At 47.0% G+C, this 26,984-nt stretch overlaps 1 protein-coding gene across 4 annotated transcripts in view; it reads left to right on the top strand.

The window, feature by feature from the left end:
• LOC143826424 (serotriflin-like) overlaps positions 1-26,984 on the top strand; it is a 56,920-nt gene that overhangs the window by 11,137 nt on the left and 18,799 nt on the right. The window contains exons 1-2 of one of the 4 annotated variants that reach the window (XM_077315235.1): positions 12,976-13,001; positions 24,017-24,081. In XM_077315235.1, the coding sequence (XP_077171350.1) occupies positions 24,019-24,081 (63 nt within the window). In that variant the 5' untranslated portion in view covers positions 12,976-13,001; positions 24,017-24,018. Of the gene's footprint in view, positions 1-12,975; positions 13,002-24,016; positions 24,082-25,982; positions 26,093-26,984 lie in introns of those variants that run through there. The other 3 variants (XM_077315219.1, XM_077315227.1, XM_077315246.1) reach the window with 3 other exon arrangements.

Here is a 26,984-nt window from a genome sequence, read left to right as displayed (position 1 = left end):
ACGGCCCGATCTTCTCGGCGCCTCCCCGTCGCTGCGGCCAGCGGCAACTGCCCGCGGGCGGCGAAGCATCCCGCTCCCCGGACGGGCCCTCTCCCCGCTTCCCCCTTGGTCCTCGGGCGTCGTCTGCCTCACGGCGGTGGGGGGGGAATCCCTACCTAACTACAACCCCCTCCCCACCGAAAGCCGGAACAGGCGAGTGCCCGAAGCACCGTGAGCCTGACCGGCCCCGCCCTACCAGCTGCGCAGCCCGAACAGCAAGCTGTTTGGACAGCGTGGTCCTGGGGAAAGAGGGCGGGTGACTTGCACGCGGCCTTTTAAGGCCGTCAGCCCCGCCCTTCCCTCTCAGCGTGCCCCGGCGCGGCCTGCTGACGTAGCCGGGTCCGCGTCGCTCCCGGGCGCCCCCACCGCGTCAACGGCGGCCACGTTAATTCGTGGCCGTTATATATTGAAACTTATAAGCAATTTTAAAGCTACTTACCCCTCAGACATCTGCTGAACTCACCTGTTTATTCCCTTCTTCAGACACTTTGTCACTGGAGCTGAGAGACCCTTCGTCACTGGAGTTGGGCATGCTCTCCTGTAGCTCACCTCTAGACTACAGAGATTAGTATTCCTTGAAGGAAATCGTTGCTTTGGAGGTTGAACTGTATGGTATTGTTCCCCACGGTGGTCCCTGTCCTCTCTGGGCTTCATCCCCAAATCTCTAGAAGTCCCCTGATCCCTCCCACAGGTGGCAAAGGCAACCCCAGAGCGGGCAGACACCATTCCTGAGTGGCCCCATACTGGTCGCTGCTGCTATGGTTGGGAATCAGCCTAAAGGACTCTTGACATGAATGGCAGCCAGCTTAGTTTTGCCACATTTCCAAACTGTGCACAAGCCAATAAAAGAACAGAATGACCCAGGAAATAGTCAAGAATATTACTGAGATGATATTGGCAAGGAGGGCACTGATTCTGCTGGGCACTGAGGCAAGAATGTGTTGGCCTGTTTTAGCTTGGTGCAGTGGCTAGGAGCACCAACTTCTAATATGCCAAGCCAGGTTTGGTTCCCCGCTCCCCTACGCAGCCAGCTGAGTGACCTTGGGCTCGCCACAGCACTGATAAAACTGTTCTGACTGAGCAGGAATCTCAGGGCTCTCTCAGCCTCACCTATTTTCCAGGGTGTCAGTTGTGGGGAGTGGAAAGGGAAGGTGAATTTAAGCCGCTTTGGGTTAAGAAAAGCGGAATATAAAACCAACTCCTCCTCCTCTTCCTCCTCCTCCTTCTTCTTCTGTGTCTACAAGGGCAGCACAAAGACACAAACAGAAGTACCTCAGGCACACACTGTCTTCAAAGGCTGTATTGTTTGTTCTGTGTTTTATCTTCACCTGACATTTCAGTTTCCTTATTTGTATCAGAGCAAGTGAGGAAGGAGTGAAGGGGGATTAATGCTGATTTCCTTCTAGAAATGGGTAGCTGGCCTTGGGCAGCAGCATGGGTCTCTGTTTCTGCATACCTCGTGCTCTTTTCCCTTCTGTTCTTTGTCATTTTAGGCAATAAAGAATTACAGGCTCTGGCGTGAATGGTCCAGGCTAGGCTGACCCCATCAGATCTCATAAGCTAAGCAGGGTCAGCCCTGATTAGTCCTTGCTGTACCTGCCAACTATACCCCCCAGTGAGGGGAGCTTTATTATTAATTAATTTATATTTATGTATTAATTATATTTGAGGCTCAGGGCAGTTCACATGGAACGTAAAGAACAATACATCAAAATCAGTTTTTGTGTCAAATAGAAATACAACAATGGTAACAATAACAACAACAACAGAAGATAACAGTTTAAACAGGATAACAATCAAACAGGTCCATGGTTCAGTTCAGGTCTATGGATTCCTGGGAGGGAGGTTCAGGGGCCCTTTGGTCGCTGTGGGTTGCTGGTTCCGGTTGACCTCAACCAAATGCCTGGTGGAGGAGCTCCCTTTTGCAGGCCCTGCGGAACTGTTTTAGATCCATCAGGGCCCTGATCTCTTCTGGGAGCTCGTTCCACCATGTGGGGGCCAGGACAGAGAAGGCTCTGGCCCTGGTTGTGGGCTTCTTTTGGGCCAGGGATCACTAGCCAGTTGGAGGTGGCAGAGCGCAAAGGTCTTTGAGGAGTGTAGGCAGAAAGGTGGTCACTCAGGTACACTGGGCCCTGATTGCATATGGCCTTGAAGGTGATTACCAGAACCTGATCCAAAATTCAACTTGAAGCACAGCTGTTGGAGGATGGGCCAAATGTGGGACCTCCATGGTGTTGCTGTGAGGATCCTGGCCGCTGCAGTTTCTGGGTCAAGGCTAAGGGCAGGCCCACATAGAGTGAGTTGCGGAAGTCCAGTCTAGAGGTGACCGTTGCATGGATCACTGTGGCTAGGTGTTCCGAACCAAGTAGGACACTAATAGTTTTACTCAACTGGTGGTACCTGGCCCCAAGGAGGTATGTCTGGTCTCAACCAGGGCCGGGACATTTTCCATCTTGGCCCCTACCTGGTGGAACAAGCTCCCAGAACACATCCAGGCCCTGGTGGAACAGGCACAATTCCACAAGGCCTGCAAGATGACGCTGTCCGCCAGGACTGTGGTTGGGGCCAGTGAATCAGTAACATGGACTGGGCCCTCCCTACTAGGAAGACGTACCCTGACTACACTCTAGTTCCGGAAGAACTGTCCCAAAAACTGGGACTCTTGACACCGCCAGCTGGAACTCAGATTTGGTACCCCAATGATTTGCTACTGCAAATTAATTTTAATTGCTAATTAATGAGTTAATGAACCATTTAATCGTTTTATGTGATTTTATGTCAATGAGAATTTGTTCACTGGCCTGAGCCCGTCTGCTGGCGGTATAGAAATGAAATAATTAATAGTAAAAAGTGGGGCACAAAAACCAGCCCTTGTTCTTGTTCTTGTACTTCCAGTGCTTCCAAGTTAACTGTTTTTAAAATATTTACTCCAATAAATATCTCCTGAAAATTAGCACATTAGCACACCAAAGAGGAAATGTTGCAGTATAGCTATTTGCAAGTTTGTGACTTTTCTACCTATAGAAAATTAGCTTCCGTCCCCTGCAGTCATTCTCCCACCTCAGCATTCTGCCACCCTGTTCTGTTCCAAGCATAGACCAGACGTGACTTGCAGGGGTGGATTGAGAGTGGAGAAACGGCCAGAAAAAAGCCCTGCCTCAATGGCTGACCCCCCGAGGGCTGCCAACATCCAGGTGAGGTCTGGATAATTCCAGGAATGACACCTGGTCTACAGATGACCAAGGTCTGTACCCCTAGAGAAAACAGCTGCTTTGGAGGATGAACTCTATGGTATTAAACTGTGCTGAGGGTCACTCAAAACCGGGCTTCCAAAAATGACTGGAGCAAATGGGTTTATATGGGTTGGCATCCTCAAGTCCCAGCCCATACAGGGCATCAGAGGTCAATATCACCCTCTTGAATGGAGCCCAGAAGCAAACTGGAAGGCCCTCTAGATGCAACCAGATTGAACCAGATGCTTCCAGCTGTTCCTCAATTGGTGGTTGTGGGTATTCCAGGTTGTGTGGCTGTGGCCTGGGAGTTTTCGTCTCCGGCAATTTTGCCAGTCTCTGTGGCTGGCATCTTCAGAGGTAGGACGCAGCAAGAGGGGACACTTTAACACAGATTCCCATCTTACCCTGGCCTATCTCTGAAGATGCCAGCCACCATTACTGGCAAAACATCAGGGAATAAAACTACCAGACCACACAGGCCACACAGCCTGGAAAACCCAAAACAGCCAGTTGACAATTCACTGGATGAGCGAGAGGGTTGTGAGTGTCCTGCATAGTGCAGGGGGTTGGACTAGATGACCCATGTGGTCCCTTCCAGCTCTATTATTTTATGGTTCTATGATTGTTAGTCTCTTATCAGACCCCTCTCCATAAATGGCACCTGTCACCACCTGATCTCATTTGGCCTAATGGCCTTGAAACCAGGCACCTGATTCCCCTGAACTCCTTAGCAACCTGATCTCCACAGAGTGGGTGGTGCCTCAGCCCTTCCACCAAACAGCCATTGCTAATCCCGCAGAAACATTTGCAGATTAAGCCTCTTGCGACTGCTGTTAACAATCGAAAGCCGGGTGCAGGGAGAGAAAGAAAACTTCTGCCAGCGCCGTGTTGATGTCATATCCAAAAATGATCAAGGAATGTTTCTTTTACTGCCGTTCCCACTTTGACCTTTTTAGTGGTGTCTGAGACGCCAGGCAGAGACGTGGTGGGAGCATTTTGATCAATGCAATTTTTAAATCAATGTGCTACTAAGGCACCGGTTCAATAAAAAAAAGACAGTAACACTAAATGCACACGAGAACCTAAGAAGAGCCCTGCTGGATCAGACCAGGGGTCCATCTAGTCCAGCATCTTGTCTCACACAGAGGCCAGCCAGTTCCTCTGGAGGGCCAACAACAGGGCAGAGAGGCCGAGGCCTTCCCCAGAAGTTGCCTCCTGGCTCTGGGATTCAGAGGATGAGTGCCTCTGAATGTTGAGGCTCCCCACAGGTACTGTGGCTAGTAGCTATTGATAAATTCATCCTCCATAAGTCTACCTAATCACTCTATAAAGGTATTTATTCCTGTGGCTTTTATGACATCATTTGGCCAACTCGGGGGAGTGGTTAAGAGCAGCGGCCTCTAATCTGGAAAACTGGGGGCCATTCCGCACGAGTTCAAAGTAGCAGAAGGCTTGCAAATGGTAAACACTACTAATTTGCCGTTCCGCAAGGCGTCGCACACAATCTGCAACAGTCCTGCTACACTAGCGCTAAAATTGCTTCGTTTAGCGATTTCCGGTGAATCCAGAAAAGTGGATTCACCCTCAGAAAATCGCTACACTCCAGCCAGCAACCTGCAACACTAGTGAAAAAGGAGTGTGGTAACGATGAATCGCCAGCTCACACGCCAGCTAGATGGGTCTCTCCGTTGCAACGAATCAAGGCATAATTGTTGCAACGTGTGTGTGTGTTTTTTTAAACCTGTGATAACAACCGCCCACTGGCTGTTCGTTTGATTAGCGGCCAGGGGCGAGAACAAGCAAAGAAAAAATCGCTTCCTTTCTAGGAATTCCTACGAGACCGGAAACCTGTGGGGAATGAATTAAATGCTACTGGATTCCACTACAAATGCAGGTATGCAGAACACCGAGATTCCACTATTTAAAATAGCGTTTCCGCTTTGTGGAACCAATTGGCAACATTGGTCCTTGTGCGGAAAGGCCCTGGGTTTGATTCCCCACTCCTCCTCAACATGAAGCCTGCTGGGTGACTTTGGAACAGTCACAGCTCTTTCAGAGCTTTCTCAACCTCACTTACCTCATAGGGTACCTGTTGTGGGGAGAGGAAGGAAGGTGATTGTAAGCCACTTTGAGACTCCTTTGGGTAGTAAAAAGCGGGGTTAAAAAAACTCCCTTTTCCTTGCAGCAAATTCCCCATTCTAATCACTCTCTGTGTAAAGTAGTCAGATTCATTGACAACCCCAAAGTTCTAGAATTTTGGGATACTGAGAAAAATGTCTCTTCAACTCTCCAGCCCATGCATAATTTTATAAACCTTGATCATGCCTCCTCCTCTTGGTGCATTAAGATACTTAAGATACATTAAGCTACTTAAGATACAGTGAAAGATGAAAAACATGAATCCAGGTAATATAAAGTAACAACAACAAACTCCACCCAATTCCAAATAACAACAGCCCCCCGCCCCAACAAAAAGTCTTCAAACAGGCCAACTGTACCGCACAACCAACCAGGCCAGAACACGGAGATCTCAAAAGAAAAGATCAACACAATGAATACTCAAAATCAGTACATCCCAGGTATATCCTTTGAACTCCATGTCTTGGGAAACAGAAATGATTCCGCAAACCTGACAGGTGTTTACCCAGGAAGAGCCTTAGCCTGAAGAAGTCTTTGAGTTCATCTCACAAATGTGACACTTTGCAGTACCAGTTGTCATGACCCTGTTACACAACTGCCTGGAAGGCCTGCTATTGACCTTTCTGGAGGCTCTTGGCCATTCATTCATTCATTCATTCATTCATTCATTCATTCATCCATCCATTCATTCATTCATTCATCAGGAGGTAATTCAGCAAGGCTCGATGACACAGGCAGATATCCCCCCCCCCGTTTTTCCATGAGTTTAAAGGAATAACATGATCCTCTCTAGAGATATCCACACCTGTCTGATTGCTCTGCTTTGCTGTCCTGTTCACTGTAAATGCTCGGATTGCCACATTCCAAAACCCCTTCTTAATTTCATAAACCATAGATCTGATGTAAGAAGAGAGCTTTTGAAACAACAGATCTGCAACATCTGGAACTGAAGAAACAGTTCCAAAGAACTTCCAGCACTGGAATTTCAGCCCCCCCCCAGGCAATTTGGGCCCATTAAAAAAATATTGTTACAGTTGCATCCACAGTAAGGAAACCAGGCTGAGCCTGGTGTCCAGTAGAAGAGTTGGCGAGCAGGGACATCCGTCAAGACCCTACTCATGTCTTGAGCAAATGAGGATTGCTATAGATTATCACCTCTTATTAGATGAATTTAGCATCCTCTGTATTTTTAAGAGAAGACTCATGGGCCAAGACTATCAAGAAAGTTCTCCCCTCTTGTCTCTTTTGTGTCTTCCTTTGCCAATTTGGGCTTACCAAATCAACATGGGATGATGCCTCACTATTTTTAGAATCTTGACATCCCTCTCTATTGCACCTCTTTCATGTTGGCCCATTTAAAGGCTTTCCCCTCCAATTCCTCTCTGGAAGATTCCATCAGATTCCCTCTCAGGAGAGACTTTTTGTGGTTTGAGCACCCCTAATACTCTTGCGAGTCCCTTGGACTGCAAGGCGAACAAACCGGTCAGTCCTAGAGGAGATCAGCCCCGACTACTCCTTAGAAGGCCAGATCCTGAAGATGAAACTCAAATACTTTGGCCACCTCATGAGAAGGAAGGACTCCCTGGAGAAGAGCCTAATGCTGGGAGCGATTGAGGGCAAAAGAAGAAGGGGACGACAGAGAATGAGGTGGCTGGGTGGAGTCACTGAAGCAATAGGTGTAAACTTAAATGGACTCCGGGGAATGGTAGAGGACAGGAGGGCCTGGAGGATCGTTGTCCTTGGAGTCGCGATGGGTCGGACACGAATTCACACCTAACAACAACTACAACAACAAATACTATCCACCACACAAATAGCCTAGTAATGATATGAGCAATCAATGAATCAGTGTCTACGGAGGGACACTGTCCCTGAAACCACTCTTGCTGTTCTAAAATTCCTTACCTAGATTTTCAAGATCAAATCTGAAGTCTTAAATTGTTCCTTTCTATGTACATCCATTTTAATCCATTTTATCTAGGGTGATCATCTTATTCTTTACCTAGCTAATTCTTATTGATTGCATTCACTATGCTTTATTAGTGGCTGTTGTCCATAGCCCTGTTGAGTGTCCTTTTTAACTGAGATACCAACAAAGGTTGGGTTGCTGGATTGAACCTGTCCACATTTTCTCATGTTCTTGCCGTGGAAAGTTTCCTTGGCCTGTTTATGTCCTGCTATTACTGGGTAGTATTTTTTCCACAGTTTAGCTGCCCGAGGTCTCCTTCTCATATATCTCCTGGGAGCATTTTATTGTTTTGACCTTGCTAACCTCGGAATGCCTTTGTAATGGCTAAGCTGTTGCATGTACTATTTCAGGGGAAAGAAACTGCCTGTGCCTGGCATCTTGTCCAGCGTGCAGATTGGGGGGAGAAGAAGCAAAATGAAGACAAAGTTTGTGGTCCACAAACAAAAGCATAGTCCTTTAGTGCAAAGTTTCAGTGACACCTTTAAGACCAACAAAGTTTAATTCTGGGACAATTTCCGCACAGCAGTAAAAATAGCGTTACGCCAACTGAATGGTGTAGCGCTAAATCATATCGTGCCTCCCAGCTCCTCGTCACCTTTTTGCTGTCCCGCCTTTGTCTGCCTTCTTTTCGTGCTTCCCACCCTCCGCATTGGCTGCTGGAAATGGCGGAAGAGAGCAACATGCCTTATATGCGTTGCACTTCCACCTGTTAGTCAGTCCAGGCAACCAATTCCCTTTCTCCATATTTTGAAGGTCCTGCGATGTCTGCTTTTTTTTTTTTAATTTCATATTTCTCCATTGAAATGCCTCTGCATAGAATATAGATGCATAGTGCTTTTTGAATGCTACCCTTTATGGGATCACAAGTCCTTTGATACATTTAAAAATTAATCTCATTCCTGATTTTTTTTTGGGGGGGAGGGACTTTGAAAAGGCACACTTTGTGTTACAACTTTGGGGAAACAATTATTTTATTTCTAGCATTGCCTGCATGCTTGTCCACCTAATGGTTGCTCCAGGAAGTTAGCCATTTTAAAAAATAAATTCCCGTCCCTGGGAACAAGGGAGAGGGAGGCGGGTGCGCGTTTGAGCCTCCATATCTTCCCTCTGCTGTTTGCTCTCCTGCAGCTCACACTAAACAGATTGGGAAATCCACTTTATGTCATTTTGGTGACATCATATGGGGGGGGGCAAAATATAGCAACTTCTGTTGGCAAATATTACACTGCATTTAATGTGTGCGGAAATACTTCTCCAGTCTTACATATGGACCCGGAGTGGCTAGACTGCTGGCAGGGGCTCATGGTAAATGTCCATGGACATTCAGAGAGCCACAGTTTGGCTACATCTGATATAGACCAATGTGACTACTCACCTGAATCTATCTCTAGTACAGTCGTTTCAAGCCTTTTTTGCATAGTGACACACATATACATCTTTTCTCGGTACGATGACTAATCCAAGGTTTTTTGGCACCCAATGTGAACTATGACTTGGTCACCCCTCTGGTTCAGCATTTTCTTATCCTGGCCAAAGAGTTGTTGCTGAGAAATTGACAAATATCACATGAGGGTGGCAGGAAGCAAGTGGCATTCCTTCAAGACAGTGGCACTCCATTTCCCTCTCTCTTCACCCACCAAAGCAAACGTACTCATTGCCAGCCAGATTTTCCACATTTATTATTGCAAAGAGAAGTAAGTTGAGCATGTGAGATGTTGAAAGGGAGGACAAAGAGAAAGAATGATGTGAAGGCAGGAATGGCCATTAGAGAGGGCTGGCCCAGAAGCCATTTTTGAAGCTCACACCCTGAATAAATATTTGTTGGTCTCAAAGGTGCTACTGGATTCTGATTTTATTGCGTTACTTCAGACCAACATGGCTACTCATTTGAAACTACATGTATTTTGTGTTATTTATAAACTATACATGGTCATAGGAAAGATATTTGTGTTTGACATCCCCATATATGTATGAGAATTTTTTTTTTTTTTACAAAAAAATGTTCTTTGACACCAAGGGTAGGTAATTGTATCTTTTTTTGGCCATCAAGTCACAGATGACTTATAGCAACGTCGTAGGGTTTTCAAGGCAAGAGAAGTTCAGAGGTAGCTTGTCACTGACTTCCTCTGTCTAGTGACCCTGGGTATAGTCTGCACAAAGCTTTTATTCCAATCCCAGATCAATTCAGCTCCTGCCATCTCCACTGAATGCAATTTTCATTTTGATTTTGTCTGATTTAAATTTTCTCTCTGTAACAAGCATGATTGACCTGGAGTGACCCTACCTTTATCCTGCAATATCCTAGAGTGGGGGGAATTCCGCACAAGGACCAATGTTGCCAAATGTTTTCAGTATGCAGAAATGCTATATTTAGTAGTGGAATTTCGTCATTCTGCATACCTTTAATTTTAGTGGAATGTTGAAGTCCCAGTAGCGTTGTATTCATTCCCCACAGGTTTCCGGTCTCGCTGGAATCGCAACAAAGGAAGCGAGATTTTTCCATGCTTCTTCCCGCCCCGGCCGTCAATCAAACAGAACAGCCAGTGGACTGTTGTGTTTGTGCTCCTGAAAAGCCCCTTTCCCTTTAAGAACTGTTTTTTAAAAACGCAAACACACCAGTTGCAACGAATATTTGTTCAAAAATTGTTTCAAAAAGACCTTTTTCGCTGGCATAGGAACTGGTGCTTAATCGTTTACATGCTCCTCAAGTAAAAAATAAACAACCTCCCCCCATGGGCGCGATTTGTGGCCGAAATTATGGGCAGTGTCGAACAGGGGGCTGTATTGTTCTTGGGAACATTAAAGACACTTGCAGTAGGGAGCTTTGTTTTACTGTTAAGCACTTCTGTGGAGGGACTTTAGCCGGAGAAGCCTTGCTCATTCGTTGCTTTTTCCGGTGTAAGGGGAAAAAAATGGCGATCGCTTCTCTGGAAGTTCGGGGGCAAGAGTGGGGGAGGGACATTCTTTCTATCACAACATTGAGAATGCACATGTCTTTCGCTGATGTGTTGCAGCTCGTGCTCAGAAGTATAGCGTTTTTTTCAGGGGGAATCCACTTTTTCCGATTTCCCGAAAAGCGCTACAACGAAGCAATTTTTGCGGGAGTGTTGCAGGAGTGTTACAGATTGTATACGACATCATGTGCAACATCGATTTAATAGCGTTTACCAAAGGTAAGATTTTGGCTACATTTAAGTTGTGCGGAATGGACCTGGATATAACCCTCAATATTTGAAGAATCGGATTGAGAATGCATGAGAAAGCATGGTAGAGAACTCCATGGTAGAGAAGCCATGATTGGCCAGAAGCTCCAGAAGCCTAAACTTCTCTCAGTAGAAATTAGCCTCTTGGTTTTTTTATCCCTCCTCTGCTGTCTTCAATCCTCCCCGCCCACTCCCCTCGTTCACGAAAATAAAGAAAGAGGCTCCTGCTGTGCTTGGCTCCCCCCTCTGCTTCTGAGCTTCCCTAACCATGTGCAGAACACTTTTCTATTTCAATAGGGAGGGGGGGGAGAGAGGAAGATCCGGGTTCCAATTGGTCTGGATTCAGCAGGATCCACAATGGAATAAACAAAGTAAGTGCAGACTCTGCCCTGGACTTCCTGGGTAGCCTCCCCTCCAAATACTGATCAGAGCTGACTTCTGAGATCTGATGAAATTGGGCTATCCTGGGCCATCCAGGTCTGGGCAGGATAGAGAATTGGTGGAAGAAAGTGCGGTCACATCACAGCTGATTAATGGTTGACCCTGCAGGGTTTTCAAGGTAGCTAAACAGACTAACACATGAAAATTCTAGCCTAGAGTCCCATGTCTCCTGCTCCTGTTTGTTTGTTTGTTTGTTTGTTTACCGCCACTCATGGCGACAGCCGTCTCGTGGCGGTTTACAATATATAAGTAATAAAAATCACAATAAACCCCCATAATCTCCCAAGAAATTACAGAACAGACAGAGCAATAAATGGCGGCATAAGATACAAAAAGAGAATCCCTCAGTCCTAGCTCTCCATTCCAGCCTTGGGGATCTAGGCAATAAGCTGCTAGAGGATATCAGGCATGTAACTAATGATGTAACCCAGGGGTAGTCAACCTGTGGTCCTCCAGATGTCCATAGACTACAATTTCCATGAGCCCCTGCCAGCAAATGCTGGCAGGGGCTCATGGGAATTGTAGTCTATGGACACCTGGAGGACCACAGGTCGACTACCCTTGATGTAACCAACAAACAACATATTGAGGCAAATAGGGCCCACTCCAAGGGCCGAGATCAGGGCCCACTCCAAGGGCCGAGACCCTTGCTGGTTGCCCCTTGGCTTCCGTGTCATTCGTTTCTTGCCTTTTGTGGCCTGTTAGATCTACCGTTTATATTTACTTCCCATAAACCAGCTGCATTATTTTGCTCATGATACAGTAAGAACTGTGATATTTTTATGTTAACTAATCAATATTTGCCTTTTATTATGTTTTTCCAGATAAGCATTCAAATTCAAATTTTTGGGAGCTCAAGATCAAGTGGCACTACAGCAGATTGTTTCTGAGCAGGCTATGTCAAAGCTGTCTTGTTGACGTAGAGAACTGTTGTTTTACTGTCTTTTAAGATTCGTGAAGTGGTAGTTGTATGGCTTAAGGGCTAGTAAACAATGAAACTGAGCTGATTTCCTCTAAATCCATGCATACACTTGTTACCAGGGATAACATTTCATGCTTCTGATGAAACAGACTCTGGGCCATGCACAGTTTCGCCATAATAATTCTCCTGCCGCAACAATATTGCTTTGCTAGGGTTTTTTTTTGTGGACTCACAACTTAGGTGGGAATTTAGGTGGAGCCCTTAGTCAAATAGCATGAAAACAAGCAACCCGACTTAAGTGTAAGTCAATACCATTATCCCATTAAAGAAGGAGGACTAATGGTTCAGTCACGAATAATAGTTTAATGAATCCACCCTCCCCCCCAACAAAACACTCCTACGTTCTGAACGTTCCTTAATACAATCAGAAGAAATTTGGGGGGAGTGACCATTAGGAATGTTTACCGTCTTTTCTTGTTAGCAGTACTAAACTCTCAGCCTCTCCCTCCCTCCCTCCCTCTACAGTTTAGATTCTGGAGAACAGAGAGATTTTGGGCCTTTAGTCACTTTCAAGATGGTGGCAGACACATGGGACGGTGCACTTAACCTTCTTCTATATCAGGGGTAGTCAAACTGCGGCCCTCCAGATGTCCATGGACTACAATTCCCAGGAGCCCCCTGCCAGCATTCGCGAATGCTGGCAGGGGGCTCCTGGGAATTGTAGTCCATGGACATCTGGAGGGCCGCAGTTTGACTGCCCCTGTTCTCTATGGTTCCATGGGAACCCAAACATGCCTGATATTGCACCACTGATTAAATCTTCCCTCATTTCCAATGACTGAGAGATACGAGACATGTGGCAAAGACATTGGCAAAGACATAAAGGGGGGAAATCATCCAATGACCATTGCTTTGTAGGGTAGCCACATTGGTCTGCAGTAGAACAATTAGATTTATGCCCAGTTACACCTTTGAGACCAACAAGGTTTTCTGTGACTGAAGACGCCCCAAAGTAACAACAACAACAACAACAACATCTGCTTACATAATTAAAGGTACTGAATATAAATAAATATAAATGATTTCACAGGGCCTGCAAAAGGGAGCCTCTCCCAGACACCTCCTCCCCTGAGAATCTGATCCACCGAAATGTTCTTGTTCCATGTTCTTGATCCTGTGAAATATTGTTCAGGTTGACATGTTATGTTATATTTGTTATTTATTATTGCTTTAGGATGCTTTGGGCTGCTCCTGCGTTGAGCAGGGGGTTGGACTAGATGGCCTGTATGGCCCCTTCCAACTCTATGATTCTATGATTCTATGATTGTTATGTAAATATTAGTGATAGTTGTTGCAATGTTCTATGTAATCATGTTATATGTTATAGGACGTTATATGTAAACTGCCCAGAGCTATATGGAAGGGTGGTACAAAATCTAAAATAATTTTTTAAAAATAAAATAAATACAAAGTCCAATCTATATAACCCCCAGAGCCCAACCCCCCTCATCCAACCCCCCCCCCCCAGTCTGCCAAACCCACCAAGTCCCTTAAGTCATTCATCATGACCTTTAGTTTATTAGTTGGTTTATTGGCCCTCTTTGCCTGCAGGCAAATGTCTTCTGTGCACCACTTCCAAAAAAGGGCATAGCTGACCGCACCCTTGATTGAGTCCTTTGTTTGCATTTTAGGGAACCTGATTAAGGTCATGACGAATCTCTGCCCTTGAACCTTCATGTAAATATTGTTCCTCCTTGTTTGTAAACACTTTATGGAGAAGGTGTGTGTGCCTGTCCAAAAGTAAAATTATGTTCTGATATTGGCACCACTTTTCCTCTAATACAGAAGTGGAATCAGAGAAGTGGAAGATCACATATACCCAACTGGAACTCCCATGAATTGAAGCCACAGTTTCCCTCAAGTCAATCAATTGTTCCTCTATCCCTGATTTGAAGTTGTCACACCTTTATGTTTCACCATGCGAGTATGCACAATGGTGAAGATTTAATTTTTGGTCCAGACCAAAATCTGTATTCTGCAGATCAGCCCTGCTCCTTCTGTCTCCATTTTTTTAAGGTTGATCAAATGTTCAGACCCGTGTCCATTTTGATCGTGTCAAACCACCAGGCTCTTTGTCAGTCTGGTTTCCTTTTTCCACTGACCAGTCCTGGCTCTCTCCATTGAGTTGAATCACATGATATGGCCAAAGTAAGTTTTATTTTATGGCTCAGGGCAGTTTACATACAACATGGGGGATACATGGAACGAATTTATACATAACATAAACAAATACAACAACAACAATAACCTAAATAACGCAATTTCAGCGATCATAAACAATACAGCAGGAACGGAACCAAGCCAAGGCCCTCAGAGAGGCCAGACTGGTTCAGGCCATGGAGGGATGTCTGAGGGGGACCTGTTGACGGTCTCAGACCTGTTGATCTTTTTTTTTTTTTGGCTTCTTGTGTGGTATGTGTTTAACTGCTGTTTTAACAACAGTTGATGGAATTTCCTGCCACAGTTCATCTGGCATCTTCTCTGTTGCATCCAATAATTGCAACTGATTTTTCACCTCCACTGCATATGTGGATGGAATTTTATCCACATCGACCTTCCTTAACCCTGATGCTCTCTTGATGTTGTGGAGTTTTGTTTTGATTTTAGCAAATCATGATCTGAACCGCAATCAGCACCTGGATAGGTTTTGAAAGCAAGGATGAACTGGAGAATCTTTGACTGCATAAAGATATAGTCAATTTGTTTCCGGTTTACTCTATTTGGTGCTGTCCATGGGTATAGGTGGTCTTTACGCTGTTTGAACCAATGCTGTCTCCTGATAGGAGCCCCTCATAGTGACAGCATAGATCAGGATCCAGAAATCCAAACCTTTCTCGAGGACACCATTGATGTAGCTAGTCATATACATGCATGATTTCTCTCTCTCTTCCTATGCCTCGGCCACTTACAGGAAGGACTGATGAAAACACAACCTGTGCTCCCAGGTCCTTCACCTTTCCCCCCAGATCCACAAAGTCTTTCTTAATATGTTCCATGCTGTGCTGGGCAGTATTATTTGTTCCTACATGGATGAGAAGGAAGGGGAAGTGATCTGGGGGCTTGATGTCCAGCCGTTTTATGACATCTTCGATGTGTGTACCAGGTAGATACTCTATGTTTTGAGTGGAAATGTTGGGGGGTCGTCTTATACGCCCAGTCGTCTTATACGCCGGCAAATACGGTATGTATTTATTTATTTTTCGATTTATAGACTGGCACTCCCCAAGAGGGCTTGCGGCGGTTTACATCATAAAACAATAAAAACACATACCCCAATAAAACTTTCCCAGATTATCAGAAACAAACAAAGCAGCAATGGTCACGCATCCCATCCCATCCCAACGTGTTCAGCCTAGTGGGTAGGTTGTCATTCTGTGAGGGTGGGAACAGAATTTATAAGCTTGGCAGATCCTTGTTCAAAATGCCAGGACACTGCCCTGGCCTCAACCATATGCCTGGCAGAAGAGCTCCGTCTTACAGGCCCTGCGGAAAGCTGACACATCTCGCAGGGCTCTCAGCTCTTCTGGGAGCTCATTCCACCAGGTTGGGGCCAGGGCCAAAAAGGCCTTGGCCCGGGTCAAGGCCAGGCGAACTTCCCGGGGGCCTGGGACAACCAGCAAATTCATACCCGCAGAGCGAAGGGCACTGCTGGGGGCATAAGCAACCAAGCAGTCCTGCGAGTAGATGGGACCCAGGCCGTACATGGCCTTAAATGTTAAAACCAATACCTTGAACTTGACCCGGAAACAGACTGGTTGCCAAGGAGGTCATTTATTTTTTGACAATTTCCAATTTTCCTTGAGTCAGTCCTCTAACATTCCCAAGTTGCTATTTGGTGCATCCTCATCAAGTGCAGACCCCTTGCTTTCGCCATTGGCAGCATCAGCACCTGGGGTATGCACGGCTGTGTATCATAGAGTCATACAATACACAAATTATAACAGCAGTAAAATGCAGTAAAAATGCTGAAATATAATTGCAAGGATAAAACTACAAACTTAATCATAATGGCATAAAATGCAGACATGTCCGCTTGAAGAATTAACATGCACAAATCATTTCCTTTGCTTAATCAATGGGAAAATGAAAGAGGCAACCCTAGATGTAATGGATGGGTTAGACTGACTTGGATCAGCCAGCAGGAAACTCATGTGGACCTCTGCTCTTCCAAGGGGATGTGGGATGACCTGATAAAGCCTAGGACACAAGGTACCACGTAGGGGACAGTGGAGCAGAGAGTGAGAGAGCTCTTCAACGTGAAGGAGATCCAGGCGTTTTGAATTAAGCCAGTGTTATGACTTGCCTCCTTTTCAATGACACATTTGTCGATTTGATTGTATATTGATTGATTGATTGATTGTATTTTATTATTATTATTATTATTATTATTATTATTTAATTTTTAGACCGCCCTTCTCCCAATAGGTCTCAGGGCGGTTTACAACATAATTAGTTAAAACACAATAAAATCCCCATAAAAACCCCAATTAAAAGTTACATACAACATATCACATAACATATAGCGGCGGTGGTCACAATTCTGATCTTAGTTCAGCCTGGTGGAAAGAATAATGCTCAGAAGAGGGTGGCAACAGTACAATACATCTAACCATTATCTCGGTGTTAGAGATCTCAATATTGGAGGGGATCCTCTGATGGATTAGTGGGAGAGCTGCCCTGGCCTCAACCATATGCCTGGCGGAAGAGCTCCGTCTTGCAGGCCCTGTGGAAAGCTGGTAGATCCTGCAGGGCCCTTAGCTCTTCTGGGAGCTCGTTCCACCAGGTCGGGGCCAGGACTGAAAAGGCCCTGGCCCGGGTCGAGGCCAGGCGAACATCCCGTGGGCCCGGGACAACCAGTAAATTCATTCCCGCAGAGCGGGTATATGCCGCGGGTATATGCCGCCCTCCCCGATTGTATATTTATTTACCTCCCCAAAGGTAGAGTTTGTTCCTGAATTGTGCCTCCTTCAGATTACTCAGCCTGACTTTGAAAGAAAAATAAAAAAAAAACATTGTAGGCTGTCCCTGAAGCTAGATCAAGATAGCTGTTCTATAGCCCCCAAAAGATTCAAAATGGTAGATTAAACAAAGCAAAAACTTTTATATTAGTTATAGATGACTCCAGGAATAGAATACACTTTTCACCACATTTTGGAATGTTAGTCCTTCTCTTTGTTTATCTAATCCAGTGTCTATGTGCAGAGCTCCATGACCATGAACTTAAACAAATACAAACCATGCAAGGAGAGAAGATCTCTCTCATTTTTTTGGCATGACAATGGGTCCAAGTCAACATATAAGAACTGCTCTGTTCATTTGGTGGCTTCTTCCTCTTCTTCTGTCCATTTGGTGGCTTCTTCCTCTTCTTCTGTCCATTTGGTGGCTTCTTCCAGGGACCGTTGACCTGTGATTGGTGGACCATCCTCAGGAACCCTCTGTAAATAGCTTCTGCTGACTTCCCTTCCTCCCTTGTAAGGTAAATTGGCTTTTTAGAGTGTTAGGGCTGGACTCAACAAGCTTGTAAAAAAAGAGAAGGAGTGATCTTCTCTGGCCACGAAGAAAGGTGCCGGGGATAAGGGGAACAGCAGGGGCACAAGTCATGTGAGACGGGGGTCAAGTACAGAAGGGAGTTAGATCTAATGGAGTGAAAATAACGGCTGGATCCAACCCTTGGTGTTTTTGTCCTTCCATTATGGAAGTAGTGGTGTTGGGCAGTGTTGGGTTTATAGCAGCCTTTTTCAACTTTTTGACCACAAAGGAACCCCTGAAATATTTTTCAGCCTTCAAGGAACCCCGGAAGTGGTAACACACTCCTTCAGTGAAGTGAGCACGTAAGTAAGATGTGGGAGCCAGCCTATCGATCATTTACCATTTTTCCATTTTGGAGAAAGAGACTAGACCTGCAGAACAACAGAGGAAGTGGGCTCCAGTGACATCTAGTGAGGTCAGTGGGCATCCCAACTTCTGGGAAAGGCTGCGTAAGCCCTGGGGGAGCTCCCTGGTTAGGAATCCCTGGGCTTAACTGTTGGATTTGGAAGACTTGGGTTCAAATCCCCACTCTGCCACAAAAGCTTGCTGGGTGACCTTGGTCCAGTCACCCACTCTCACCCCAGCCTTCTAACTACCTGCGATGTGAAAATAAAATGGAGGGGAGGAGAAGGGTGGTATAGAAATGAAGCCAATAGATTTATGCTCTGCCTTCCACTGCGGGTACAAGGGAGGCAAGAGGCTTCTTTTAATTACAGTTTACAGGAATTAGCATCTTACAGTGTTAGCTTTCCAAATTACCCTAGTGAGTTCTGTGGAGTTAAATGCATAACCTTCTAAGCCAGGGGTAGTCAAACTGCGGCCCTCCAGATGTCCATGGACTACAATTCCCAGAAGCCCCTGCCAGCATTCACTGGCAGGGGCTTCATGGGAATTGTAGTCCATGGACATCTGGAGGGCCGCAGTTTGACTACCCCTGTTCTAAGCAATCAGAATGCTGAAATACTGAAATGCTGACGTTTATCAGACTGGCTTCCCTGAATATGCCAGACTGTTGCTCCTGGCAAAATCAGTGCAGTATAAGAACCAAAGTGCTTGGTTATAAGTATAATAAGTATAATAACCAAAGTTAATTGGAAGGATTCTTGATCTCCCTGAGAAAGCACCTGACTGCTGCCAAATAGGTGTTTGGTTAACAAAGACTTCCAAAAAGAATTCTCCCTTTCTCCAAACATTTATGCATCTCAGTTAGGGTTGCCATATCCAGGTTGAGACATACCTGGAGATTCTGGGAGTGGAGCCTGAGGAGGGCAAGGCACGGGGAGGAGGGACTTCAGTGGGGCCTCATGTCATGCAGTCTACCTTGCAAAGCAGGCAGTTTCTCCAGGTGAACTGATCTATATTGCCTGGAGACCAGTTGTACTCCCAGGAGATCTCCAGCCACTATCTGGAAGTTGCAACCCTAACTTTAGTGGAACTTCATTCATTCATTCATTCATTCATTCATTCATTCATTCATTCATTCATTCATTCATTCATTCATAGGCCACTCCTCTTGAGCCAGTCATCACTGAGTAAGACTCCTTAGGAGACTGGCTTTTATACTCTAGATCAGGGGTGGCCAAACTGTCGTTCTCCAGATGTCCATGGACTACAATTCCCATGAGCCCCTGACAGCACCTGCTCTCAATAATGATCACGACTCAGTTGGTTCCTTTGGGTATCAAGAGCAGTTATGAGTGCAACTATGAGAAGGACCTTGACTGTGGCTCAGTGGCAGAGCATCTTCTTGGCGTGCAGAAGGCCCCAGGTTCAATCTCAGATGTCTTCCGTTAAAAGATCGGGCAGTAGGTGATGTGAAAGGCCTCGGCCTGAGACCTTGGAGGGTCACTGCCAGTCTGAGTAGAAAACGCTGACCTTGAGGGACTAAGGCCTGAATGAGCAGAAGTCAGTTTCATGTGCTCATGTGTGACTAACTGTGAATCGCTCTGGCTGTTGGGGCCTTTTTTAGTCCGGGGTGCGTAGACTTTGCCAGGGCAGCAATACCTGAAAGCACAAGTGTGTGCAGGGAGGAAGCTTACACGTGGATGGGGGCCTCCCTTCCCACTCGGGTTCTGCATACGCAACACAGGAAGCTCCAGACCGATGTGGACACACCCCTAGTTGGGCCATTCGTGAAATACTGCCAACGAGATACATAGAAACCAGCAATGGCGGCTCCGGAGGAGAAACACTTCCTCTCATGTTAGCATGACATCCACACTAGGGATGCCATCCTCCAGGTAGGACCTGGGGATCCCCCCAAATTACAGCTCATCTCTAGACCTCAGAGATCAGTTCCCTGCAGATAATGGAGGCCGTGGAGGGTGGGCTCTACAGCGTTATACTCTAGTGGGGTCCCTCCCTGGCTCAGGATCACCCCCAGATCTTCAGGAATCCATCCTCAAATCTCCAGGAGTTTTCCAACCAGAATGTGGCAACTCTCCCCTCCCTGGCAGTGGCAGAGGGGGACCTGGCAAATATCCCCTGGCGGCTACAGTTCCCCTCCCCAAGAACTACCTCCTGATCTCCACTGTATTTGCAGTCTGGAGTCTACAGCTCTACTGACTGTGTTTGAGAAAACCAGGAACAGGAGTTGGCCTCGGATGAAACTGCCCAGCCTAGTGGCTTGGGAGAGACCCTCAATGGCTTCTCCAAACAGCGGTCCTGATGAAACTGACCCTCAGGGAGCACAAGCGGGCCTGGGACCTTTTCCTGGGCGAGGCCCCTCTCTGGCATTTGCAGGCAGCGGAAGAGCTGTGCTTTCCTGCTCCTCTATCAACCGCAGCACGTCATTTGGCGAAATGAAGACCAAGCTCTTTGATCCACCTGATCCTTTGCTCTGTGGGAAGGATTATCCAGCTGTGCCCCTCCCTGGAGAGAGATTGTGGGGGCCCTTTGTTTTACCAAAGCCCCAAACACACAAGGGAGAGAGCCAGCTGGGATCAGACAGCTGCTCACAAATGCTGCCTGGGCAGAGTTACACCCTTGGGAAGTTGCTGACCTCAGCAGTTTCAGAAGGGTGTAGCTCCGCTTGGGATTTGCATGGTTAGGAGCCAACCTGGCAAGGTCTTAAGGAGGGAAGAGTCTGTGGTTACTGCAATTTCTCCATGTTGGAATAGGGAAAACATGCCCCAAACGGATCTCAAAGCATCAGTAGCCCTGCAGTGGTCACTAAAGGGGAAAGTCTGGCAAGGAATTTGGCTTTTATGACTGGATCATTGACTCAAACAGACTAGGTGGAGTTGCCAACTCTGGCTTGGGGAATTCCTGGAGATCTGGGGGCACGAGCTCAGTGGGGACGTGATTCCCAAACATGGTTCCTGTGGGAGCCGCTAACCCCTTTCCTGGGATCTACCAAGTGTTTAGACCAAGGGTAGTCAACCTGCGGTCATCCAGATCTTCATGGACTACAATTCCCATAAATCCCTGCCAGCAAACACTGGCAAGGGCTCATGGGAATTGTAGTCCACGGACATCAGGAGGACCACAGGTTGACTACCCCTGTTTTAGCCAGTGGGCAGTGCTGGTTGGGGGCTTCTGCCCTGCAGGTCTTCTGACTGGGAAATCAGAGGTCTGGTTGGCTGTGCAGACTTTTTTTTTAACAATGTTGCTTTGGCAGCAGCTGCCACCACCACAGCACAAGGGTCTGCACTGTGTAAGTGATGGGGAATCTGCAGCAGCCATTTTGTGGCTGGCTCCGCCTCCCATGGCTGCCATACTGTGTCAGAAATCTGAGTGTGTTCACAGGCTCAAAAGGGTTGGGGTTCCCTGTCATAGAATCCTCCAGGGGAAGTGATCTTTGTCATCCTGAAATCTATGTCATTCCGGGAGAACTCCAGGACACCCATGAAGGATGGCAACCCGGAGACTAGATCTCCAGCCTTGAAGAGAAGGACACAGGCCAGCCATTGCACTTCTGTTGCCAACTGTGGATCCACAAAACCCCAGGGCTACACAGGGGTGTTGGAAGGGGCCCCTAGCAGTTCCCCTGCTGCCTTAACTAAACCTGGAAACTGGTCATTTCCCTCGTTCCCTCTTCCCTTCGAGCAGGAGTGCTTTAGTCCTCCAATGGTTTTCCCCCCTGCGGGGAGGCAGAGCCTGCACATTCCCATCTTAAACTGCCTCCTGCCCCCCCAGTCCTGGTCAAGCCTGCTACTTTCTGGCAGTGCTATTGGGGGCTTCGGTTTTTCTGGCTGAAACTGTGTGCTTTGAGAAGGAAAGGACCTGCTAGACTTGGATCCAGTGCAAGGGCTGTAAGCAGCCTGCCCAAGGATTCCTTTCTTCTCAAATAGTACAAAATACAAATATTTCACACCAGTTACCAACAGAAAATACCTGTGAATAATACAATTCAAGAAAAGCGACCAACCAGGATGTGCAGAGAAGCAACTCGATGCTGCAGCAGCTGAATTTGGCAGCCTGATTAAGCTTTGGGGGCTCTTTGGAGCTGTGACCTTCTGGGCTTAGAGGGCTGAATTTCTGAAGAAGAGCTAGAAACAGTGGCTTTCCTGAACTGTATTATTTACATTTTCATGTGTTTTCTAGCTATTGTGGGTAATTGGTGGGAAATATTTGTATTTTGTACTATTTGAGACAATGTTGTATTAAAAAAACCCTCTAAATTCTTGTCATGTTTTACTGGGATTGATTCATGTTTACATAGTAACTGCTGAGTTCTTTGTATTTTCACTTTCTGTATAGAATCATAGAGTGGGAAGGGGCCATGCAGGCCATCTAGTCCAACCCCCTGCTCAACGCAGGATCAGCCCTAAGCATCCTAAAGCATCCAAGAAAAGTGTGTATCCAACCTTTGCTTGAAGACTGCCAGTGAGGGGGAGCTCACCACCTCCTTAGGCAGCCTATCCCACTGCTGAACTACTCTGACTGTGAAATTTTTATTCCTGATATACTGTGGCTCTGTTTATATTTTGTTATCCCACCTGGGCTGATTCTGTACTGACTTTGTTTTTTCCATTGTGGATCCTGCTGAATTCAGATCGATTTGAACTCAGATCTTCTTCTATCCCCCTCCCCCCATTGAAACAGAAAATGTCCTGCACTTGATTGGGAAAGCTCAGAGCAGGGAGGGGAGTGAAGAACAGCAGTAGTCTCTTTCTTTTCTTGAATGAGGGATGGTGGGGTGGATTGGAGACAGTAGAGCAGGGGAAAATAAATCCAAGAGGCAAATCTCTGCTGAGAGAAGTGTGGACTTCTGGAGTGCAGTCACTTTAAGACAAGCCTTGCAACTGGGAACCAGGAAGTCTTTGAACTGACACCCTGGCCAATCAGGGAAGACTGCTTTGCTGTGAGGCAGGAGAAGGAAGTTAATTTGTAAAAGCAGGAATCTGCACACTTTCTAATGGAGATTGTTCAAAGATTGAGGATTATATCCACTTCTGCATATCGCAAGTGAAAGTTAGGGTCACTCCGGATCAATCATGCATATGGCAGAAAGATAATTTAAAGCACCCAAAATCAAAATGGAAATCGAATTCAGTGTAGACGGGAGGGACTCATTCGAACTGGGACAAGGTAAAAAGCCTTGTGCAGACTACACCCTGGAGAATGGCAACGGTACCACTAGGAGAAGCTTTGTCACTGCTCACCGCTATAGGGTAACGGCCTGCCCCTATTATATACTAGGGGCAAAGCCTGGTGCACCCAGGAATGCACTGTGTGCTAGGACACATGCCTGGACTGTGGCCTTCGTGGGTGCTGGCCACATGGCGAAATCATAATTCATGGTTTTGTTATTCCCTCCCCACCACTCGAGACCCAGTGTGGTGTAGTGGCTAAAGAATGGCAGATCTCATAGCAAGATCTGGGTTAGATTCCAGCTCTATGTGCAGCCTGCTGGGTTGCCACCTCCAAGGGGAGACCTTCAGCAATTACAGCTGATCCTCTGGAGCAGGGGTAGTCAAACTGCGGCCCTCCAGATGTCCACGGACTACAATTCCCACAAGCCCCTGCCAGCATTCGCTGGCAGGGACTCGTGGGAATTGTAGTCCGTGGACATCTGGAGGGCCGCAGTTTGACTACCCCTGCTCTGGAGAGAACCAGTAACAACCGGGAGATTCACTGACTGAGATTGTGGAGCTTGGGAGTATATTGGGAGACATCTCGCAGTTATGCTGGTCTCAGACCATCATGATTTCATGAGATAATGAAACAAAATGGCAAATTGGCTTTATGGGATATTTGACCCTCCTTGACGGTGTTCAGCTGACCAGTCAATTGACAACAATTGTCATTCCAGCTTCATGAGAGTTTGCACAAGGCGGCCGCAGGACTGGCCACGCTACTTGCTGAGAGGCGCTGCTTACCGAAGCCATGCATGACTTCCTTGGGTAAACTCTTGTGCAAGTCTTTGCAGAACAATATTAATAAATGTTGAAGAAATGATCGGCAGTGGAAAACTTGGTACTCACAAAAATGTTTACCCAAGGGAAATAAATAAGCTCTTTACTTTCTTTCCCCCCAGTGATGTCTCTCCTAGTGACAGTTTTGTCTCTTGCCGTTGGACTCCACCAGTGTGCTGGAAATGAGGTATGATCTTGGTATATGAACCAGGTGACGTTATGCAACCCTGACCTTCAAGGGATCAGGATCTGTCTCCTCTTCCTCCAGTACAGTGTGTCCCTGGCTGTCTCTGCAGGAAGAAATCGTTATTTACCTGCCCTGCCTGCACCTGGGTGACCCAGACTTGGCAGGTCACACCAAACCTCCGAAGCTACACAACACGCACTTGGGTTGGTCTTGGAATGAGAGACCCCCAAGGAAGTCCACGGCTGCTACACAGAGGCAGGCAAGGACAAACCAGATTCTGCTTCTCTCTGTCCTACTTTGGATGGCTCAGGCTAGCTCTATCCCATCAGGTCTTGGAAGCTAAGCAGCATCAGCCCTGGTTGGTCTAGAGATGGGAGACCACCAAGGAAGTCCAGGGCTATTATGCAGAGGAAGCGAATGGCAGCCTACCTCTGATATTTCTCTTGCAGCAGTGGTTCTCAGCCTGGGGGGTGGGACCCCTTTGGGGGTTGAATGACCCTTTTACAGGGGTCACGGCAGGGCGAGCAGCTTGGCTGGGGGGGGATGGCGCCACTGTTGCCGCTCCTCTTGAAGACACCTGCCAGTTTATAACCAATTTATATCCAATCCTGAATCATGGATCTTCAGGCCATTGGTCAGTTTCAGTTTAATCTCTGTGAAAGAACCCTGGCATGATTTTACGGTTGGGAGTCTCCACAACACGAGGAACGGGATTAAAGGGCCGTGGCATTAGGAAGGTGGAGAGCCACGGTCTTACAGGGGTGGCCATAAGTTGGCTGCAACTGACAGCACTTTTCTCCACCATTTATAACAAAACATTGTCCTCTAAAGCAGCGGTCCCCAACCTGTGGGCTGCGGACCACATGTGGTCCTTTGACTAATTGGAGGTGGGCCCCGAAGGACGCCTTCTCCCCGCCCCCCCAGCCCATTACTTCATCCCCCCCAGCCCTTTACAACACACTTCATTGTTGTGGCATGTCTGTATCTTATTTTGAAGGGATGTTTAAACATTACCATAGCGACCAGAGAGCGTTAGGGCAGTGGCTGAGAGTAGAGGAGTAAACTACCCCCCCCCCACCGGGCCTCAGTAAAAGGCGTTGAGTGGTCCCCGGTGATAAAAAGGTTGGGGACCTCTGCTCTAAAGCAGCGGTCCGCAACCTTTTGGCTGCCGCGGACCGCTGCTCCAGAGTGAGGGGAGAGGGCGGCCCGGGGGTCCACGCACGCGCGGCAGCCCCAGCGCAAACACATGTGCGCAGACTGCTGTGCTGCAAATGCACGTGCGCGGCAGTCTGCGCATGCGCGTGTGCGCCGCCGCCATGCCGGCGACCGCGGCTCCCCCTCCCAGCCCCTCCGGGCCGCGAGCAAATCGGCCGCCAAAGCGGCCGATTAGCTTGTGGCTTGGCAAGCTACTCTTCCCTCCCCCAAAAAACAAGAAGCTTGACAGGCCGTGAGCTAATTGGCTACTTTGGCGGCCTATTTGCTCGCGGCCTGGCGAGCTTCTCGCTTCAGGGGGGGGAGGGAAGAAGGAGCCGCGGCCCGGCGCCAAGGCCTTCGCGGCCCAGTGCCGGGCCACGGCCCGTGGGTTGGGGACCACTGCTCTAAAGAGACCTAATCACATAAATGGCAGCAACTTACTGCTTTGTCGCCTGCTTTCTTCTCCCCATGATAGTGGCAGGGAGCAGAAAGCAGGGGTTTAAATGGCTCTGAAGCTCTGCAAAACCGGAAAGTTAAATGACTCCAATTATCCCTCTGACTCTTCTCCCTCCCTCCCTCCCTCAAAGCAGTGGGTAGCAGATTGGAAGGGCTGAGAGACGAGCTGGTTTTTTATACCCCGCTTTTCATGACACAAAGGAGACCCAAAGTGACTTACAAACACTTTCCCCTTTCTCTTTCCACAACAGACACCCTGTGAGGTAGATGGGAAGAGAGAGCTCTGACAGAACTGTGACTGGCCCAAGGTCGCTGAGCTGTCTACATGTGGAGGTGTGGAGAATCACATTTGGCTCTCCAGGTTAGAGGCCACTATTGTTAACCACGTGCCACGCTCTTAACCACTACTCCCTGCTGAGCCATGGACCAGTCTGGTTCTGCTCCCTTCCAGTTCAAAGAGCAAGGGAGGAAAAACAGGGCTCGTGTTGCTCCTTTCACTTTATTTATTTGATTTGTATACTGTCCTCCCAGCAGGCCAGCTCAGAGTGGTGCAGGACAAGGAATGCTAATAAAAGTTTAAAATTAATAAACATTATAAAACCATTTAAAAATACATTTAAAGCACATTCTGTAACTAGCATCATCATCCATCCACATATTTCCCGCATAATCTTTGCGCAGTGAAGTTTCTGTGGGGTGTTTTTTTATAGGGGACCCATTGATGTTATAGGATCACGGGCCTGAACCAAACACTTGGCGGAAGCTTAACACCCTCTTCTTTTGCTCCCTCTGCTTCAAAGTGGCAGAGTAACAAAATAACAACAACAGGGAACCTTTCGGAAAAATTCAGAAAGGATAAATAAACGAACCACAAAGATACCTCAAATACAAAAAAATATTACGCAAATTGAAAAAGTATAAGGTAAAGGTAAAGGTATCCCCTGTGCAAGCACTGGGTCATGTCTGATCCTTGTGGTGACGCCCTCTAGTGCAGCGGTAGTCAACCTGTGGTCCTCCAGATGTCCATGGACTACAGTTCCCATGAGCCCCTGCTCATGTCGCTGCCTTACCACTCTGCGTCACCAGAGGCTCTTGCTGAAAAAGTATACAGTTTTATTAACAATATATAAACAAACTCCACAAACTATTCTCAAATACAATATACTCTGTGAATTGTCAAAAGATCAGATGATATGTGAAAAAATCAGAGAAAATTATACAGAATTGTATAATACACGCAACGTTTCAAAAAG

The sequence above is a fragment of the Paroedura picta genome, chromosome 1 (assembly GCF_049243985.1).
Source record: "Paroedura picta isolate Pp20150507F chromosome 1, Ppicta_v3.0, whole genome shotgun sequence".
In the NCBI taxonomy this organism is placed as follows: Eukaryota; Metazoa; Chordata; class Lepidosauria; order Squamata; family Gekkonidae; genus Paroedura; species Paroedura picta.
This window is presented reverse-complemented; position numbering and strand designations above follow the sequence as displayed.